Source organism: Hydra vulgaris, chromosome 05, assembly GCF_038396675.1.
Source record: "Hydra vulgaris chromosome 05, alternate assembly HydraT2T_AEP".
Lineage (NCBI taxonomy): Eukaryota > Metazoa > Cnidaria > Hydrozoa > Anthoathecata > Hydridae > Hydra > Hydra vulgaris.
In genome coordinates this window covers 38,943,548-38,966,134 of record NC_088924.1, presented here as the reverse complement: position 1 = coordinate 38,966,134, position 22,587 = coordinate 38,943,548, and the positions used below count along the sequence as shown (strand labels likewise).

General features: G+C 28.4%; 1 protein-coding gene across 1 annotated transcript; it reads right to left on the bottom strand.

Annotated features, from left to right (window-relative positions):
- Positions 1-1,326: 1,326 nt before the first annotated feature.
- On the bottom strand, positions 1,327-12,151 carry LOC100197413 (protein FAM199X). The gene is made up of 9 exons (XM_065798133.1): positions 11,989-12,151; positions 11,555-11,617; positions 9,735-9,895; positions 4,659-4,776; positions 2,155-2,306; positions 1,993-2,079; positions 1,773-1,822; positions 1,534-1,647; positions 1,327-1,436 (listed from the first exon to the last, which is right to left on the bottom strand). The coding sequence occupies exons 1-9, from the start codon at positions 12,027-12,029 to the stop codon at positions 1,368-1,370; spliced, it is 855 nt and encodes a 284-aa protein (XP_065654205.1). The 5' UTR covers positions 12,030-12,151; the 3' UTR covers positions 1,327-1,367.
- Between the last annotated feature and the right edge of the window lie 10,436 nt (positions 12,152-22,587).

The following is a 22,587-nucleotide window of genomic DNA, read 5'->3' as shown; positions in this document are numbered from 1 at the left end:
AGCAATTAATAAGTTGACCTCATCTAAAAAAAGATTTTGCTAATCTGCTAAAAGTAATAGTGGGTAATCGTATTACTCATTCTGTGTTAAATAACGGTTTTCGCAAGTGTGGGCTCTATCGCTGGGATCCAACCATACCTAGGGGCTCCAAGACATTAAAACTACATTACTTTGCAGAATGCTGTGCTAGATAACAATTTACATTCTATTTGTGATATGTTAACCAGGGATTGCAATTCTTGAATGAGAGTTTGGGGTAAGACAAATTGGAATTATTTGAGTAATCTACAAATGATTGGGAGGAGGAAGATCACTTTTTCTGTTGTAGAAGAAAACTGAGTTAGAACTTAAAAGGCTTATTGCCAAATCAAAACAAACATCTTCGAATGACAACACCCCTTTTGAAGAGGGTGAGGAGGGCCATCAAAAATATTGTTTCCAATTGTTGACGGCAATGAAAAATGCTATAATTGCATCACATGTCTTTTAGTTGAAAGTAATGAAGATACCGCAATCGCAGGACAGCACAACACAAAATCACCATATCCATCTAAAAAATATAGATTGTCTCCGTTGTTGGCAAGAAAAAGCCACAGAAGAAAAACCCAAATAAAAGAATACCGGCTATGGTGTTTGGGGAACTTGGCCATTTGTATTTCTAAACGAAGATGGAAAAAAATGAAGCGGAAAGAAAGAAACAAGAAAGACAAGCTGAAAAGGAAAGAAGAGAAAATGAAAGAGAATGAGAATAAAAAAAAAAAAAAAGGAAGATATGGTATGAAAAGTCTTATAATTGGTAAACTATCAAAGATATGGCAGTCAAACGGAATTTTTTCTCTTGAACGGTCAATTACTAGTAATTATTAGAAGGTCCAATTTCGATACTAAGTCGTTATTCATTGACGCTTAAGTGTGGATACTTAAAACAATATTTACTGAATTGTGATATGGAACGTTGGATTTATTATTTGGGTTATAATTACTAATTTGTTTGTCTTTCGAGTTAAAATCAGGTTTTTCTCTTAATGTTTAATTTATATAATCTAGGTATGTTAAATCATCGTATTTGCACCAATCGCATAAAAAAATAATTGCTACGAATCAAAAACCAAAACAGTATCATGGTGCCTCACTCTCCCCAGCTTTCTAAAAAGGTGTCAGAAATGTTTGACTTCAGAAAAACTTTTCATAATAAATAATTTAGTAGTAGCTGTATTTGATTTAGTATAATAAACTAGATTATTTTTTTAATTTAAAAATATAGACTTTTGTATATGCTTAATAATTTTAGGTATTTTTTTTACTTGATTAGCATAACGACATTAATTTATTACGTAAGAATTTGTCTATTGGATTATAAAAAAATTTCAACTCAAGATATCAATTTCTTCTTCGCTATCATCGTCACAATTTGGAAGCGCTGCAACTGCTACAACCTAAATGTAGAACCATCATAGAATTGGTGAATTTTATTATGAAAGAATTATAGAATAAAATACTTAAACGTGAAATATTTTTACAAATTTTACATACTTGTTCATTTACGAAGAAACCACTTTGTTGTTCTTTGCGATCTTGCCGAACATTTTTTGAATATCTTGTTAGTTTTTTAGTGGATCTCGGTAAACAACTCTTAAGTTTAGCTACCTGAATAAAATAAACTGTGTTTAGAGATTCGTAGCAAGGTTTTCAATTCAACGATTTCACGATTTTATACAAACTAATTCAACTAGTAGAATAAAAAAATCACAAAATAAAAATTATTTGCCTACCTTCTCTGAGTTATTAGAAATATTTTTCTTTCTATTAAAATTGCAAGATTCTAAATAAAATTATCATCAAAACTAACATTTAACAAACTTTGTGAAATATAAATTTTAAAAACGTTCCTAATTTTGTTAAAACTAGAAAATAACTAATTATGCAAGGGTATTTCACACTTGATTTTTTACAACTAATTCATTTTAAAAGTTTTTGAATAAAATTACATACTGGTAACTTTACTGCGTAGCTTATGTATTTCTTTGTTGACAAAAATTTTCACCTTCTCGTATTTGTGATCATCAATCAAATCAAAATCTGCATATATAAATAAAAAAAATTTTATACTATTTTTTAAAAAACAAACAAAGAAAGTAATGAAGTAGCACATACCAATAAAGAATTCAGTATCTGATTGGTGGAGTTCAGCTTTTGGATTAATAATATTTATAACTTCTAATTGTTCTTTTAAACCCAATCTCCTTGAAACGATATCCATCAGACTCTCTAAAGCTTTGTATTGTTGTTGTTTTGTATATTCACACCTAAGAAAGCATAAAAAAAATAATATTTTTATTGTCTTCACTTAAGATCTCTGCTCTCAATTAAATTTCAATTTTTAAACCAGAAGTATTAAATGCAAATCCAAATTTAGATTTTGTTTAAATTCAGATACCAAATGAACAAGAAATACTTTTTTTTTTGTTATTGAAAAACCAATGTCACCCATAAATAAAATTTATTTTAATGAATAAAAGAAATGATTTTACAATATTTATTTGCATATTATATACGGTATCATAGAAGGACTTATGAAATATTTTGGTATAAAATAAGAGTCAAAGTAAATTACTTATTACTCTATTTGAAAGGATTATTTATATTTAAAAGATTTATTTAACACTCTTGGTGTTTAGGTGTTCCAAGAAAACCTAATGTTTACAGAGCAGAATTGAAGCAGTATCATACTTTATTTTTTCCCTCAATCCATTAATCTTATATGCCATAATTATATTTGAACCACCGAAAGTTTAAGCAAAAGAATTTATTTAAATTTTTTAAAGTAAATAAATCTCAACTTTGCTTTTTTAATTAAAACAAACAAAAAATATTATTTTTCAGTACGTGATTTAAATAAAACTCTTCAGTACTCTTCAGTATTTTAATGATAAAATTTTTCATACAGCAGGTTAATGTCAAAGTACTATGCTACTAGGTGATCAAAATATTTGGTAAAACCCTAGTTATTACTATTAGGCATTAGGAAAACTATTACTATTACAATATTACTGTTAAAAGTGTTAAAACAATATTGGATATAATTTCATGTTTTTAGATATAGAGTTACTTTTTCGTTAGGGTTCCCTGAATGTCACGGGAGCAGTGGTGTCATGTAGAAAATAAAAGTGCCGGAACGGTCGAATAATATATATATATATATATTTTACGCCGACGATAAAAGTACTGGAAAGGCGTTCGGTACTATGACGTCACTGCACGAGAGGTAGTGTTATTGCTAACTTTAGTGAAATATGTAAAAGAGGTAAATTATAAAATGCTTCTACATAAGACTTTTATTTTTGCAGGTACTTTTAAATTTTTGCTTTACTTATCTTTTATTTTCTATATTCCACTACAAAATAATGGGGATAAAGAAACATGAAATTGTAATTGAAATTTTAAAAAGTTAAAAACTCTTGTTGACTTTCTTCGTGACATTGTTAAATATTCTGCATATAATTACACTGCTAATTCTTCTTTATCATAATGGATTTTTTCAGTTATACTTTTTTCATTAAATTTTATAACCAAATACTTTAATTTTCTGTAGCAATGGCAAGCTTTAAGCAATTTTGATATAAAAATTAGGAAAGCTTATCGAGTTCATTCAATTAAAGAAAACAGACAACTTTCTTTTATATACTTTATGCTGAATTTTCATCTTGATATGCGAGAATAAGAATTTTTATCTTGATATATGAGACTGTTTTGATCTTTCTTTAAAGAATAAACAAGAATTTTCATGTTGATAGGAGGCCATTTTGATCTTCCTTTAGAGGATAAGAATTTTGAGACATCCTAAAGTGAAAAAAACAAGTTTGTTGCTTTCACTTTGAGATCTCTCAAAATTCTGAGATCAAACAAAATGCAATGCTTTAAAAAATTCAAAGAAATTAAAACTAGTGGCAGTGGTTTTAAACCACTACTTAACTTTTCTGCATTACTTAAATTGAGGTAAAAAAAGAAATCTGTTTTTACAATGGCAAAGTTTTCTTTTATGATTGTTACATAAACTATTTATAGAGAAATTATATAAACACTACCATTAAAATTTCTATAATTTATTTAGATGCCACAATATTTAAAATTGCAAAGGAAAATTTTAATGTTTTGAAAGTAATAATGCAAGTTTACAGAAACAGTTGTTGACACAAAATATTAAAAGTACTCCATATGATTTAGTACAAGCTGGGCAAATGAAAAGCTATCAATTAAATTAAAAAAAACAAACAAGAATGAAAATCTTTTCTCTGAACCCACAACTCCACTTCTACATAACACAGTAATACCCACAATATTACACTTTTTGATTACAATAAAAAAATCAAAAACTGTCAAAATTGCCTGAAGTAATTTATAGACAACCCCTACAGAATCCGGATAAAAATCTGAAGCATAAATACTCTGAAACATCAAGTCCCATTTTATCCTTGACTGTAATTAGGATAATCAGCATCTTGTTTACTTTTCAATTTAAACACTTATATTATTTGAAAACTACATTTTATAATATAACAATAAAAGATTACACTAAAAAATGATTCAAAAAAACAAAATTGATGTCTGATTTTATAATTGCTGAGTAGTTGTAAAACAAATGTTAAAGAAAAATTTACCATTTCTTTTGAAACTGCTTTAAGAATTTATTTGATTTCTTTTCAGTATACTTGCTATTCACATTTTTCGTAGAGCTGAGATATTCTTTTGACAAAAACTTTCGAGGAGATTCACAACCTTCAAATTAATACAATTTAAAATTTTTTTGAATTACATATAAAATTACTTGATATCCATAAAACTAAATTTAGGAAGAAAAAAAGTTATAACATTCAACATTAATAAAAAATATTTTCTTTTAAAAATTTGTTGATAAAATTATCATTAATATAAAAAAACAATTAAATAGTTGAAAAAAATTATCATTATCATAAAAAACAATTAAACAATGTTAATAAAACTTGTCTGCAAATAAAAAAATCAACAACACAATGCCAAGAAAAAAACAAAACAGATTATTTCTTTTCTTTGTTAAAATACAAAACAAACCATATTCATCCATGATCATGGAACAAAAAACGAACCATATTCATCCATGATCATGAAACAAAAAACAAACCATATTCATCCATGATCATGAAACAAAACATCAAGAGTTAAAATGTAAATCATAAAGTTCAGAAAAAAAGTTCTGTTTTGTGTAAAAAAAGTTAAAAAGATCTAGTTATAATGCAGATTTTAAACAATATACTAATAGCCGGAATTCCATAAGGACTCTGGCTTTAAGTTTCTATTTTTTGATCTCTGGTCTCCAGCAGCTCTACAAATTTTGGGTGACTTATGAACAGCATAAGTAAAAAATTCATGAGATTTAATGACTTGGAACCTACTTTTTTAAGCCAGGAATCCTGGAGCCCTTCTGCCATTATTCAAAAGAAGTCCGGATTTAATTGATATTTCTCAATACATAAAGATCTGAATCTAATTGATCTTAACCTAAAAGTCATAATTTTTTCCCCTGAGAGTACACTAAACTCTTTATACTAGTGGAGCACCTGGATACAAAAAATCAAAAAGAAATTATCTTTTGTGGCATTGAAATCTGTAATATGTTTTGAGACTATGCATTCCTGTTAATACTATACTAATATACTTATTATTAATTTTTATTAACATTTTTTCTTTAAAATGGTAAGTTTTATTTAAACAAATACTCTGATAAACTTATTTAAAACGCAATCATTCCTTAGAATTTTTAGAATTCCCTTGGAGATTTACTGTTGAAAGGTTTTTTAGATTCTTAATGTTGAAAATTTTTAAATTCTTTCAGTTAAAAGATTTTGATAATTGATTATTAACTGACCCCAAAATTAAATTTTGATTTTCAATGGTAATTTCCAACACCATATAATAAAATATCTTTTTTCCCTTATTTTTACCGTTATTTCTTAAACTATTATTCTTTTTAACTATTCACTAAAAAAACTGAAATTCCTTAGATTTTTTTTCTAAGTTTTTTAAAATTTTTATTAATAAAATATCTAAGATAATGTTCTAGTCTGTAAAAAGATGTAAAGATATAAGATATAATTAAGAATTAATTGAAAATTTATTTCCAAATAAAAAATATTCTGAAATAAAAAATAAAAAATCTATCAATTTTTATGGCAAAAATCTGATGAAAACTATAAAAATTACTGAAGCATGATAACTAGAGTGGTGGTAAAAACAACTTATTTTAAAAATGTCAGCTGACAACCCCTAAATGTGTTTTATATAATAAAATAATACTGGATTTAAAAAATTTTTGAATAAAAAATATTTTTACGGGTGCCACAAGGCCCTTATACATCAAACAGGTTCCTAATATTATAAAAAAAAAAAGTTTTTCAAAAGTATGTCATGTTGGGTCTCAAATGATGCAAAAATATATAAAAATTTCAAAAATATGAATCATTTTATAAATATATTATTATTTTAGATTTTAGTAAATAGAAAATGACATTTTTTAATTTTTTAATTTATAACAAAAAAAAGGGAATTTAACAAGATTTTTTTAATTATAATTTTTTTATCTCTGCTTTTTATAAAACAATGATTATTTTTGAAATTTTTACATAATTTTGCTTCATTTGAGCCCCAACATGATATACTTTTGAAAAACTTTTTTTTTATAATATTAGGAACCTGTTCGATGTATAAGGGCCTTGTGGCACCCATAAAAATGGTCTGGTTGTACTTATCCTTTATTTTGCTGCACCCCTGCCATGAGAGGAACCAAATTTTTTATTAGACCCTGTTTCTTTGAATCATACTTTTGCAGACATTTTTTCTCTATCCCTGTTGGCATAAAACATCGTGTTTTATGCCGACAGGGATAGTATATTCAGCAATCTTATTCACTAGAGTTTCAGTTTGAGAATTATTATTCCATTTCCACCCAATTATCCATTCTTAATTTTGTTTCTCAAACGAAGCTGTGAAATCCCGAGCTGTTATGTTCATATTACTGACATCTTTTGGCATATCACTTCTTAAGTCACTTGTAGTTGACTTTTAACCAAGTGAATTAAAGTCAACTACAAGTGCTTCCACAAAAACTTCATTCCCATTTGGTGTGACAATTCTACTTTCTTCGTTATTTTTAGTGCACATTTTTTATAAATGATGCAGTAGGTACATCCTGAGTTGATCAACACACCCTGAAGCCATTAATGTCCAAACGTATAGTAGGTAACACCATTATTGATTGTTTAGGGAGAGAGCTGGTGCAAACATCTCCCTCTATACATTTTTTGGACGTATTCTTAATGTGTCTTTTCTCTTGACACGAGTAACACATAGCAAACTAGTTGCATTTGATCTTTAATCGACCTTGGCTTTGCACATCTTCTTGTTGCAGCAGCAGGAAAATTTTAATTCATTTCATTGTTCTGTTCTTTAATCATGAGTGCTCTTGCTTGTGCAAGTATTTGTATAGTAGTAAGATCATCCATATGAGAGCTTATCTCAGCACCTGTCGAACTTCCTCAGGGAGCCCAGAAACAAAAGCACATGCAATTGCTCTGTCTGGTACCACACCAATTAGCATAGATAATCTTTGCAGTCCCGCTAAATAAACATCAACTGCCTCTCCATGCTTAAACTTTCTTGTAATGAACTGTTCGTAAGCTGTAAATGCATCAACAGCAAATGCTTTTAGCAACGCCTCTTTAACCTGGTCAAAATCTTCATTATTAGTTTCTGCTAACTGTTGATATACTGCACCATTTGTGAGACAGAGAGGAGGAACACTCGCCAGATTGATTACACCAATGAGTTTGTATACCATTCTGCAACTGATTGTTGACTGTTTCCACTAAACTTTAGAATTAACTTTAAATCAACTTTAGTTGACATTTTCGCCGAAATAGCTTGTTGTTTTACATTAGCAGAGATTTATAAGTTAAGCGTAAAACACCTCATCTATCTTAATGCAATTCAACATAATTTATATACAAACTAATTCTCTTGATATTTAAAATTATGTCTTTATATTATATACAAATGCGCCTATATACATATACAATTATTTACAAGTAATGCTAATCGATCGTTAGCTTTAAAACAATCATTAACTATATTTACACATTACAGGAATGTTAAATATATCTTTTTTTAGATTTCTAAATAATAAAGATAAGTAAGTAATTATTAATTAAATCAAATTTATTAAATAATGAGTATATTAAGAACTTAAAGAAGCTTTTAAAACATTGTTTTAATTTAAATGTAAAATATAAAATATTTATACATATGATTCATAATGCATAAATATATGCAATATATAACTTTGATTCTTCCAAATAGATCCAATAACGGTGGTAAAAAAACACTTGTAACTGTAACCAACACTTTCCAAATCAAACTTCTATGTTAAATTTAAAGAGAAAGCAACAAACAAACAGCAGATAAAACAACATACTTTGCTCTATACTTAACTCTAAACAGTAGTTTTATACAACAGATTGAAGATTTAAGAGTTTAGATTAGGGGGTGTTATTTTTCTGGTGCTTGCAGCCAAAAAAGTAATTGGGGTTCAGACTTTTTCTAATAATCTTTGTCTTGCAAACAGACCAACAGCTATGCAATTTAAATAAGTATATCAAAATGTCTCTTTTCAATAGAACAACCTAACTTTAACATTAATTGTCTCTCAGAATCAGATTTCTCTGCTGCAATTGCACATTTCTTTATGTATGATGAACATGTTGATCATGCCTTTCATGCGGAGGAAAGTTCAATCAGAAACTTTGTTTATATGCAAATACCTTACTTTATAAGGTTTTATAATTGAGGTTGGCACCACAAAAAAAGGCATTTAATTTAAAGGCAATTTTAAAACAAGATATTTCTTAATTATAATTGTTGTTTTAAATTTGAATGAATTAAATTTATTTAACATCTGAATAAGGGGTATATAATTGAACTAATATGAATTAAATACAGTGATAATTTAATTAAAAAGATTTATACAAAAAATGTTAAATTTATAAAAAAATTTTAATGCATTAACATATTAATGTTAGATGATATAATAAGGTTATATAAGCAATGTTATGATATGGATTTAAAATTATTTTAATTTATAATTTTTTTTTTTAATGGGAAGCCTTCTTGTAAGAATAATGCAAAAGTTTTATATTTCATTAAGTGTTACATACTGTTATGATTATTTGGTCCTGCAAGACATCCTATAATGCTATGCAGCTAAAATTACATACAATTATCAGGAGGTGGTAGGCATTGATTTTAGCTAAAAAAAAAACTTAAATCACAGTAGTATTTCATCAATCAGAAATCATCAGGATTGACATTTAAGTTAAAAAAAAATTCTTTGGTTTAAATAGATAAAGAACATTTAAATCAAAATAATTTTGAGAACTGTTAGTATTAATTGATTAAGATCATTTTGCAGAGATAATTAAAAATGACTTTCTATATATATTTTTGTTTAGAAATCGTTTCAAAAGGTAACAAAAACATAAATGAAAGCCACAGTACCACAGTTAAAAATAAATTTCTGAATTTTTATTTTTTACTGAAATTTTAACTACTCGCTGACTGAGGTTATAATTTCTGACTTCTACTTAAAGACTATTAATACAGAAAAACTACAAGAGAACTAAAATTAATAAATTAAAATTAATAAATACTTTGAGGCTGTAGTCGTTCCATTGAAAAAATATCATGAGAGGTCATAAACTCTAAGTCACAATTTTCTGAGCTAGTAGAAGGACAGGAGGAGGATGATGATCTTTCATCATCTAGCAATGATGTATAAAGGTTATCTTCTGAGTAACTGGAACAAAAATTTCTAAAGCAAGAAAAATCTTTATCCAAAAGCTTTGATGGAAGATTCATATTTATAAATTAATTTATTTATTTAAACACACACACACACACATATATATATACACATATATATATATTTATATATATATATATATATATATATATATATATATATATATATATATATATATATGTATATATATGTATATATATATGTACCTATATGTATATATATGTATATATATGTATATATATACATATATATATATATATATATATATACTTATATATATATATATATACTTATATATATGTGTATATATATATATATATATATATATATATATATATATATATATATAAATATATATATAAATATATATATATATATATATATATATATATATATATATATATATATATATATATATATATATATATATATATATATATATATATATATATATATATATATATATATATATAGAACCCTTAGATGTTGTCTAAAAGTTTTTTCCATATTTTGTTGACAAAAAGTAAAAATTAAAATGCAAGACCGGAATTTTTTTTTTATAAATGATAGACTGCCTGCCCCAACCAAACCCTCAGTCGATGTAGCAGCACTCCCTAACGGGTCAGGCTATTTGTCAGTCGATGTAGCAGCACTCCCTTGCGAGTCAGGCTATTTGTCAGTCGATGTAGCAGCACTCCCTTGCAAGTCAGGCTATTTGTCAGTCGATGTAGCAGCACTCCCTTCCGAGTCAGGCTATAAGATAGTCGATGTAGCAACACTCCGCGCATGATTTACAGTAAAAAAAAATAAAAATAAAAACATTTTATTAAAAAAAATAAAAATAAAAACATTTTATTAAAAAAAATAAAAATAAAAACATTGTTTATATTGTTAAAAACATTCAAAATGTTTTAAAAACATTCAGAATGTTTTTAAAAACATTCCGGTCAATTAAATTTGCGTTTTTGTGGTTTTTTTATATAACAATTAATTTGTAATTAAATTAATGGTTTTGACTTTCGTCCAACACGAAAATGTTGGACGAAAGTCAAAAGTAATTAAAAGTGACGTATGTGTTGGCGTAAGAATCACTTTTTTCCTTCCGCTCTTCCCAAAGCCAACAAACTATAGATCTATATATATATATATATATATATATATATATATATATATATATATATATATATATATATATATATATATATATATATATATATATATATATATGTATACAACCCTCAGAATTTGCTAACCTCTTAGTAGAGATCAGCATCAGGTTGGTAAAGACTTTAAGGTCAGCAGTTAGCTCAAAGTCTTTGACCTCAAAGACTTTAAGGTCAGCAGTTAGGTCAACATTGCTGAATGCTGACCGTAATTCTGAGGGTTATATATATATATATATATATATATATATATATATATATATATATATATATATATATATATATATATATATATATATATATATATATATATATATATATGTATGGGTTACACACATTTATCATGATTTACTTCTATATATATACTGCGATAATTAATAACATCATAAGCAACAACTACAGCAATAACAAGAGCAACAATATTAATAGATGCAAGACTTTTTGAAAATACTGTATATTCTAGGATAATAAAAATATTACCAACCATTGGTTTTTAAAAACTTACAAAAAACGATCTGCATGAAAATCAATAAGATAACTTGAAAAATCATCACACATTCCAAGTACTCTAAAAATTGTAAAATTAATATTAAAATTTAAAGTACACAAAAAGAAATGTTATATGTATTAATATTATTTTATAAAATATGTTTTTAATAAGAATCTTAAAAAACATTTATAGATAAATTCTTACTTCTATTCTGTCTATATCTTATTAGAGACATTTGCATACGTCTTTAATTAGTTTTAAATCAATAGTATAAACTTTTTTTATAAAAGTCGAATATAATATATGATATAAATTATACCTCGACCACATTGTGGTCGAGGTATATTTTAATAACTGAAAAATTAAACCATAAATTGGTTTGATAATATGATCCACATCATTTTTGAAGTGTTATAATACTCAAAAAAAATCAAATTCAAAAAATTTACCCATGTTCCAGTTGCTCTGATTCTGAGGCAGAGAGCATCATTATTATTATAGAAAAATAAAAAACGTTATTCTACTTTTTAGATTATAAAATTTATTTCTAGGAACATATAGGCGCCCATTTTGAATGTAATACTGAACACGTGTAATTTTTGTTATGAAATGGTATATTACGCGCATTCAACCCTAAAACTATTTAATATTATCTTGACTTTGACTATTGTAATTCGATCAGCGGTCAAGATTTGACTAAAAAGTAATAGCACTTGGTCATTTTTTCAAAACTAATTATAGAAACCAAGTTTTATGAAGACCAGATATAAGTAAGTTTTCTATGCATTGATTGAAAATTTTGAAATTTATTTTGATTTAGAAATTGTTAATCCATATTATCAATGTAGGCTAATAATCACTCATAAACGATTTTTTTAAACAAAACGAGGTTATGATAAATCGATTATAAGGTCAAAGCTTTTGTAACATGTTTATAAATATTTTTTTTCAAAAGTTAGTACCGGTATTGTCAATAGTTCTAATTAGTAACGCTACTTTGTTTTTATGGTATTGATGATAAATTTTGAGACATGGAAATAATTCAAAACACTTTTATGTTTATGGTCATTTATTTACATTTATGAACATTTATGTAATTTATGGTATGAAAAATATTAATTTATAGTAAAAAAAAAAACAAAGAAAAACCCGAGATACTTGGGTTTTCTTTTGTCCTCTGATACTGCAAATACTTGCAGTGATCAGAGGACGAAAACATGTTCTGATCTAAATAGCTAAAAAAAAGAAATTTTAAGATCATAGTTCTTCAAATGTTGGTTACTGTTTTAATAAAATTTATATTTACGGACATAATAAAATTCTATACAGTAATTTTTCAGTGTTCAAAGTTTATGACCGTTAAATAATTGAGGTCTTTGCCAAATTGAAGGAGGAAAGAGGCGGTTATATACTTAAAAAATAATATAAAAAAAGCAATGCTTTTTTTAGAGGTTTTCAGTTGAAATGATTTTTACTTCAGATTTTATTAAGCCACTCTGTTCAGTAGGGTTGATATATAATCGAAACTGTTAACGATGTAAAAGCTGTACTTAATAATATAAAAAATGTGTTTCATCTTTTTTCTAAGAACTTTACACGTTCAAAAATTAGAAGGCTCTAAACATTATATGGCCCTATTTTTCGAGCGCTAAAAAATACTTTCATGAAACTTGAAATCTTATTATAAGTTATGACGTATATAAAGAACATGTAAATAAATATTTTTTTTCAAAAACTAATTTCTCTCAACCAAAGAGATATTGCGGGTATTTTTTTAGGGAATTTTTTTTTTAACTTGCTGATTTAAGGTAAACTACGTGATGTTTACCTTAAACCACAGTTTGTTTAATTTAGAGACGAATTGCAAAGTATTAGCAAAAAAAAAGTCTTAATATACTACATCATTTGTTGACAAATTGTTAACTTTTCGATTTTAGGGTTTTCAGTTCAATATTTTAAAAACTTAATTCTGGTATCAAATAAAATAACTTTTATTTGGTTTTTTAATCATATTGTGGGATTAAAGATGTTTAAAAAGCTAAGTCACTGATCTTAAAATGTAACATTATTTTGAGATATTTTGTTGTATTTTAAGATCAGTGAACTAAGTAATATTTCATTCCGATAAAAAACGTCTAAGCAATGCCAAACGTTTGGCGTTAAAACATTGTGTCGTTTTTCCCCAATATTTAGAATTAGACAGAAAGTTCAATTAATTATTTAAAAATGATAAATTCATTTCATGAGGAAAAAATTTACAAAAAAAAGAACGCAACAAAAAAGTCTTTTCTTAGAAATATAAAAAAAAGTTAAAAAGCGATGGTAAATAACTCAGAAAAACGTATACCATTTAAAAAAAGTTTTTGCCATAAATAAAATTTCAATGTCTAATATTACGCAAAATGAATACGTCCAAATTTAAAGACGCAACATGTTTACGAATAAATTTTTAGGATATATTCACAAAATTTATATGCACGAGTTATAGAACTTTTAGGTTCTGATATAAATTAGTTTGTGAATTTTGTTTGAAACGTCCACCACCTGATACATGCAGCTGTTTGAATATGGCAAATTAAACCTAACTCCTTAACTATATATATTCAATATGTGAATCTAATGTAACATTAGAATCTTTGTAATGATAAAATTTTAAAACAAATCAATGATCTTATTTTATTGCTTTATGTGCATTTTTCTTTTTCTGTGATTAATATTTAGATAAACAAGAATAAAAAAGTTATTGACAGAAATTAATACCCAAGTATTAATTATTTTTAATAATAATTATTTTTAAAGTTGAATATTTTAGTTTTTGATTTGAAGTATTTGCAAATTTTTAATTGATTATTTATCCTAAAATAATTTATTAATTTTTTTCATAAAACTTTTAGTTCTACTTTAAATTAGATAATTTGTCACTGACAAATAAAATAAAATAATAGAGAAAATACTAAACAAAATTTTTTCTCAAAATAAGCCAGCATAAGGCAAGACTTAAAAAAATAATGGAGATGGATCTGATTCTGTTGTGCACATAGAGACAAAGAATGTCTCTCTTTTGAGAAGATTAGTTCATTACTTTAATAATAAAAGAATTTGTTGACCCTGGATTCAGTTCGAATTCTCATCCGACTGTAATTTACACGTTGCATGACTAACCTTATGCTTTAAACAGAAAGTTGTTGAAACTTCCTGGATAAATCATTTTTGTTAAAAAATTAGTAAGAATGAAGCAAGAAAATGCAAACTGCTATTAATTTTATTTACTGTATAGTCTACTAGACTACTAAAACTAGAGTTTTAGTATACTAGCCTAGCCTAGCCAGTACTTGAAAAAAAAGATTTGTTTCTTGTACGCTTAAAAAAATCTGTTGTTTGTGGCAGTAAAAATATAAATTTTTTGACAGGAGGACACTCTCCCTATTAAAGTTTTAAGAGAATGATTATATGTAAAACATAAAAGAAAAGAAAATATCATGAACTTAAAAATAAAGCATGGTTACACAGCCGCGGTGAAGTGGGTAAAGTTCTAGCTCAGAACCAAGAGGTCCGAGGTTCAACACTTGGTCTAACACATTAGGCGACATTGGTAAGGAAAGAGGCGTGAACTTTCCAGTTAAATATTCTTCCGCAGTGCTTTGTGATAAGACCGAAAAGATTTCTGGCAGCACATTACAAATCACACACTCAAAAAAAGATCTTCCAAAATATGCGGTGTTAGGTATAATAAAGGAAAGAATTGTTTATATGAAGTGTTGCTATCAAAGAAGTAAAGAAATTTTATGTGTAGCTCAAAATAGTAGTAGATATTGTTGCATAATAAAATATTGTATAAAAGTAATTCTACTGTATATAAAAAATTATTTTTGGAAACAAAATCTGGTTCAACTTTTCCAGTCATATGGAAAAGGGGCTGTCCATTAATTACGTCAACAAAATAGGGGAGGGGGTCTGGAGATTTTTGACAATTTTTGACAGGGGGGAGGGGGAGGTTAAGAAAAGTTGGCGTCAACAACGTTACTTTTTCGAATAAATTTAGTTGTTTCGTTACTAGTCATGCATACTTAATTATTTTCTAGTCATGCTTACTGGCCGAGAAAAAAGATATCAAAGCGAGACTATTAAATGACAGGATCAGACGGCCTGCCACTTACAATCATAGTTGCTCATTTAGAAAGAGATCTTGGAGTTCTTATCTCAAATGATCTTAAATGTAATGTTCAAGTTTTAACAGTGCGGTGAACACTAACCACTCCGTTGAGAGGCTGAAAAAAACTTTTCGCAGCTTTAGTTTTTCACTGTGGAAAGAAGTGTACACCACATATGTTCGTCCTCACCTAGAGTACGTTATCCAAGTGTTGTCACCTTACCAACGAACAAACACAGAAGCGCTTGAAAAAGTTTCAAAATCGTGCTACAAAAAACATTTCTGAGATTAAACATCGCACTGCCGAGCAGCGAAGAGTCATGTTAGGTCTTACGACACTTGAAGAAAGAAGAATAGGAGGTAATTTAATTACTATTAATTATTAATAATAAACAGCAAAGAGAACACAATTGCAAGCTAAGAGAGAAATTCTTCACGAACCGTGTTGTGTTGCTGTGGAATACCCTGCCGCAAATAGTAATTGACGCAACTTCCATCAACATTTTTAAAAATCGACTAGATGAACATTTAAATTAGTTAAAAGATAATTTTTAAATGATAACTGGAAATAAACTCTCTCCCCATATGTTTCCAGTATTTTATTATGTTCTTAAAGTATGGTACTTTTGTCGCAGATGTGCATAAGTATCTTAAGGCTATTAGTAAGAGGTGCCTGATTCAGCACATCTTTGTTGGTAATTTAAACATAGAGAACATTCATGATTTTTCAAAAGTCTATAAATTTATTACGGATTGTTGTAAATATTTTAAATTATTGACCACTAAAATAAACTAAATCAAAAAAAAAAAAAAAAATAGGGCAGCGTTTGTTGTCTTGTGATACATATTCACCCAACCCAAGGTAAGGGTTACCTTGGGTTGGTTCAACCCAAGTATTTTAAGGACATTTTCTATATTCTGCTTTATTTAAACTGTGTTGTGCACTAAAAATACCTGACACATACAGAACTAAATGAGCACAGGTGAGATGTTTACTCGTAACACTATTTTTTTCAAAGTTTGTGTTTGTTGGCCTGATGTAAAAACAAATAAAGATTTATGTAAGTGCATAATCTACATTATATTATTTAAATGTTTATTCCAGAATCGGCAACCTGCTGTTCGCAAGCATGTTACCGACCCTGGTATAAACATTTGATGTCAAAATTTAAATGTCATTATGCAACTCTTCAGCTCCATGCACAAATACTATTATAATATTGAAAACAAGATGTTAGTAACTATTTAAAAACTGGAAAAGTTTTATAAATTATAAACTTTGGGTCTTTCGTCTTAAAAGATTGCTAACCCCTTGTTTATACAAATTATCAAATGCATTGTTTTTTATGCTAGACTTTATTAGAATTAGTTTGCTTTTTTGTTTTGTTAAAAAAGATCTTGAATATCTTATCAAAAATTTCAATAGTTTCGATTTCTTTATCATAGTATGAATTTCGGAAAACATCGAGGAATACTCTCCTCCATGAAAGTTTTAATTTTTCTCTTTGTTCTTTTAAATTCCATAACTGAAACAATTTTTTAAATTATCGACTTAATATCGACAAGCAGTTCTTCGATAAGTTGAGTGAATTTAGTTTTTTTTACCTTCTACCATGCACTGAAAGAAGTTTAAACCAATAGTGTTGCATGTAGTAATCACTTTTACTCCTATTCACTTTTTGTGAATTTCCCAAATTGTATGATTTCAGTTCAATTGCTGTGAAGCCATCAACAAAAAATTCTCCTGCATATGACTGTATTATTTGCTAAATAACTTATCTCCTTTGTCCAGCAGTACTACTCAAGAAAAATTATCTAAAGTTGAAAAAAGATGCACAAAATGCCTCACTGTGATTGGACCGGGTTTATCCCATAAATGCACCCCTGGAACTAGAAGTACAAACCTGATTGCACTTGTAAAAACAAACACAAAAAGTGCAAAAATTCTTGCATCATCTGTTTTGGGAACCCAGAAAGCATCTCCAAATGGCATAGTGCGACTAAGCAAATCAAGTGGGGGACCAAAATTACCACTGAAACTTGGTAAGTGTTTTTTCACTGCTTTTTGCCCAACATATTGCTTTTCATTAGGTACATTTTATTCTATTAATCCGTTTTAAATTTCAAGCAAAGCTACTCCAACACAACTGTTTAAGGATCCTCTTCCAACTGAAAACCTTGTGACAGTTCAACGTAACACTGGTTTGTCCAACAACCAGATGAGACAACTTGCTTCAACTCTTAACTCTGAAGGCCAACAAAAAATTGTTGAGCCATATTTTGATAGGAAATTTGCAGAGCAATGAAAGTTGCTCAAAGATCACTTTTCTGTTGCTAAAATTAAATGTTCTGACATTGACCACCTTAGAGATGTTGTTCATTGTAATGATATTGGTAGCCTTCTTCAATTTATGGTATCGCAAGATCTGTCTCCGAGGAACATCTAATTAAGATCGGACTTGATGGTGTAGGTAACTTTCTTAAGATGAGTCTAGAAATTATTAAGGTAGCCCTAGAACCAACCAGCCTCGTCTTGAAGACTCCTAAGCTTTGTAGTTCTTCCTTCAAGATTCTGTAAAGTAAAGAAACAGCTGTTTATATCTCTGAAGGAATGCCAATAGTATTGCAATAGTATTGACAATACATCACTATAATACAATAGTATTGACAATACTTCACTATAATATAATCGTATTGACAATACTTCACTATAATACAATAGTATTGACAATACATCACTATAATACAATAGTATTGACAATACTTCACTATAATACAATAGTATTGACAATACTTCACTATAATACAATAGTATTGGCAATACATCACTATAATACAATAGTATTGACAATACTTCACTATAATACAATAGTATTGGCAATACTTCACTATAATACAATAGTATTGACAATACATCACTATAATACAATAGTATTGACAATACTTAACTATAATACAATAGAATTGACAATAATTCACTATAATACAATAGTATTGACAATACTTCACAATATTACAATAGTATTGACTATTTCCTTTGTCTTGTTTTGTGGTATGAAAGTTGCTAACATTCTTTGTGGACTTCAGTCTCATGCTAGCAAACATCCTTGCTGTTGGTGCGATGCAGACTCTTCAAACCTTGGAAAATGTGGTGCACTGAGAACTTTTGGAAGCATCAGAAAGGCTCACCAAGCTTTTGTTGCTGAAGGAAGTAATTTAAAGGTTTCTAAATGCTATGGAAATATCATCAACGTGCCCTAGCTCAATATTTCAGATGAAACACTCATTCTAAAAGCAATACCACCAATGGAACTTCACCTACTGATGGGTGTGGTCGACCACCTTTTCAAGAGTCTGAGCAAAGTTTGGCGAGAGTTCAAAGAATGGCCAGAGGTTTTAAAAATTTTCCTCCAACCCTTTCATGGAGGATATTTTCATGGAAATAATTATCAAAGGCTGTTAAAAAATATTGATAATCTTCAGCAAAAAGTTGAAGCAGCAGCTGTAAGTGCAGCATTTCCCTATGTTAAAGCATTCAGGCAATTTGATAAGTTAGTTACTGCATGTTTTGGAACCCATCTGGATGAAAATTTTCAAGAATAAATTAAAAATTTCAAAGCAGCATGTCTTGCTCTTCCAGTCTCAATCACTCCAAAGGTCCACACTGTGTTCTTTAACGAGGCCCAGTTCATCTCTCTGAGTCATCAAAGTCTTGGAATATACAGTAAACAAGCCACTGAAGCTCTTCATGCAAACTTCAAGCCTCAATGGCAACAATTCAAGAGACATGCACTTCACCCAGAACATGGACTGTAATTACTTAACTGTGTTGTAGACTGCAACAGCAAACATGAATATTAGAATTCAGATGTTTTAGCTATATGATTAAATCTATTATGATATTAACTGTGTTAATATCAAAATAGATTTAAATCTATTATGATATTAAGATGACCAAATTGTGAAATTATACAGAGATTTTCTTTGTTGTTCTTGCTTTTTCAGTTGTTTTGTTAGAAAATACAAATTTTTGAAAACAAAATCTCAGAACTGGATGAATGAATAGCCTTTTAGTACTAAAAGATAGTTTTGAAACTTAGTATTGAGAAAAACAAAAATGCTAAGTTCTCTCACTGACGGTAGTTGTTGATTTTAAAATCACTTGTTATAACATCCTATGGGTATGTACTACCATCCCTCTTAAGGGTTTTTTCGAGTATTTTTGTTGATGACTCACCCCAAACATTTTTAAACCGACAACGGCATCTGACGTCAAATATACGTGATCCGATATTTGCTATCCGGAATCATAGTGAGATAATCAAAATTTTATATTTATATATATATATATATTTTAAATTTTTACACATATATATTTAATTTTTCTTATATATATATTAAAAGTTTGTGTATATATATATATATATATATATATATATATATATATATATATATATATATATATATATATATATATATAAACCATGAGCGAGACTAGGTTTTTTCAAACCGAGACGAGACCGAGACGAGAAGTTAGTACTTCTCGTGAGACCGAGAACGAGACGAGACGAAAAATTTAACAATTTTTGAAAACAAATTTATTAAAATCCAAGTAAAAAAAAAATGTAAACATGGTTTTGACAAATAGACACAAATGACATTTGTCAAATGTAAACAACTTTTTCAAATATAAATTCAGAATTTTTTTGCCAAACTTTTCCAATAAGACAATGTTTTCTCTGATTAAGATGATTTGTTCTACTTTTTCTGGCTGTAAGTTGTGTCTGGATGATCGGACGACATTTCCACCTGAGCTAAAAACTCTCTCTGATTTAATTGAACTTGCTGGAATAGCAAAAATTTGTCTAGCTAATGAAGAGAGTTCTGGCAATGTATTTGAATTCAATTTCCATTAATCAAGAATCAGAAAGTCTTTTTTGGCATCAGGGAGATATTCATACTGGCACATTTTGCTCAAAATAGGATTCAGTTCAGATGTTGGCTCTTGTGTTTTAAGTCTGACGTTTAACTTGCACTTCAGTTTTGAATTAGGGGACAAATCTTCTGAAAGGACTCTGGCAACAGGTTGGCACTCAAAATTATCCTTAACCTGTGAGGCTAACCATTCTTTTGTTGTTTGAAATTTTTTGAAGAGCTTTAAGTGAAGTCCCTTTAAAGCAGGATTTAAGTAATTTGCTGCAGCACTCAATAAGTTTCCAGTGTGACAAAGAGGAAACCTTTTCTCAATGCAGCTTTTCAAGTTTTTTGCATACAAGACACCGTAGCCATTTTTTCCATCCGTCTCAATAAATTGATCAATTTTGTCATGGATTGAATAAAGAGAATCGGCGACAGTGTTAATTGTTAGAATAGACTGAGCCGACCACGTTTCTGTAGCTTCTTTAAGTGGTGCCAAAATTTCTTTTGCTCCCTCGATTGATTTCCACTGTGATGCACTGATGGTCTTTGAAGAAAAAATATCTTTGCACATTAGCTGATAATTGCACTCTTTAGATGTAGGATAGAAGCCATGCAATCCAGTTCACTATTCCATCTTGTGTCAAAAGATTTGCGTAACTGTCTAAAATTGATTCCTTGAGCGTCTGATTCAAGCAACTCAGCTGCAACTGTTGACTGGTGAGTTAAAGAAGCCGAATCTTTGCATGTTTGCAACGCATCATCCATTCCAGCATTCATTCTAAATGTGTCTCGAACTGCATATTGCAAAATATGATTGTTGCACAAGTATTGGTCAAGGCGCTTTGACAATTTGACTGCGAGTTTTATGTTTCTTGCCTGGTCGTTCACGCAGTACATCGGCAAATCAGAAGGCAAATTTAGTTCTTCTAAGAAAGAATCCAGCTTTCCTTCAATTAAGATACCTGTGTGTCTACCTGGGAACTGTTGGACATGGGGTGTCCAGTGATGTAGTCTCCAATTTTCGTCAATAGCATGAAAAGTCCAAGAGATGTAGCTGTCCTGAGCTCTAGAAGTCCAAAGGTCAGAAGTAAATGCAGCACTTTTTAGATTTGAAACAATTTCTTAAAAACTCTTCCTTCGACTGCTTAAAAGGATGCCATATCAGTGCAAAAGTAATCCAGCATTGCAGAGTCAAACTGTTTTTGAATGGAATTGTCTTTGTCATATTTGGACTTTGTTTCAAGCATTTCGACCATGGTTCGTTGTTTCTTCTTAGGAGGAGGAAAAAGAGAGTCGTCGGTTTTTTCAGAATACTCAACGTAATCTTTGCTGTGTTTTTTTTCGAGGTGACGATGAAGTCCGCTTGTGTTTCCATCTTGTGTTTTCAAAGACTTTTTGCACGCCTTGCATTCAGCACCGTCACTTGTTTTTTGAAAATATCTCCAGATTTTGTTTTTTCTTGGTGACATTTTTGATCGTTGAAATGAGGGAAGAATATTTCTTTTCAATATGAACAATATGTGTCAAGTTGAATTCCACTGGTAAAATAATGAAATTAAGTCGAAAGTGCACCATTTTATACAAAAAGTTTTTGTATTTAAAATCTAATTAAAAATATTTAAAATCTAATTAAAAAATTTTAATTAGATTTTTTTTTTAAATCTAATTAAAAAATTTTAATTAGATTTTAAATATTTTTAATTAGATTTTAAGTATTTTTAATTAGATTTTAAATGAAAAATTTAATTTGTTTTTGTCAAAAACAAATTAAATTTTTCGTTAGATTTATTAAAATCACGGAGTCAAAATTTTAATTAATTAAAAAAAACAAATTCTTAAGCATTTTGTAAATTATAGTAATATTTAATTTGGAAAATAATATAATATTTAAGTCTCGTTCTACTTCTCGCGAGAATTTTCTATTTCTCGTTTCTCACGAGAAGTCCCATTTCTCACTAGAAACGAGAACGAGACGAGA

Bases quoted from the DNA above. Each gene is read 5' to 3' on its own strand.
- LOC100197413 (XM_065798133.1), bottom strand. From the start codon at position 12,029: ATGATGCTCTCTGCCTCAGAATCAGAGCAACTGGAACATGG. The intron at 4,777-9,734 runs GTATTTATTAAT...ATTAATTTGAAG, and splicing joins GGAACGACTACAGCCTCAAA to GTTGTGAATCTCCTCGAAAG. The intron at 2,080-2,154 runs GTATGTGCTACT...TTATATATGCAG, and splicing joins AGATACTGAATTCTTTATTG to ATTTTGATTTGATTGATGAT.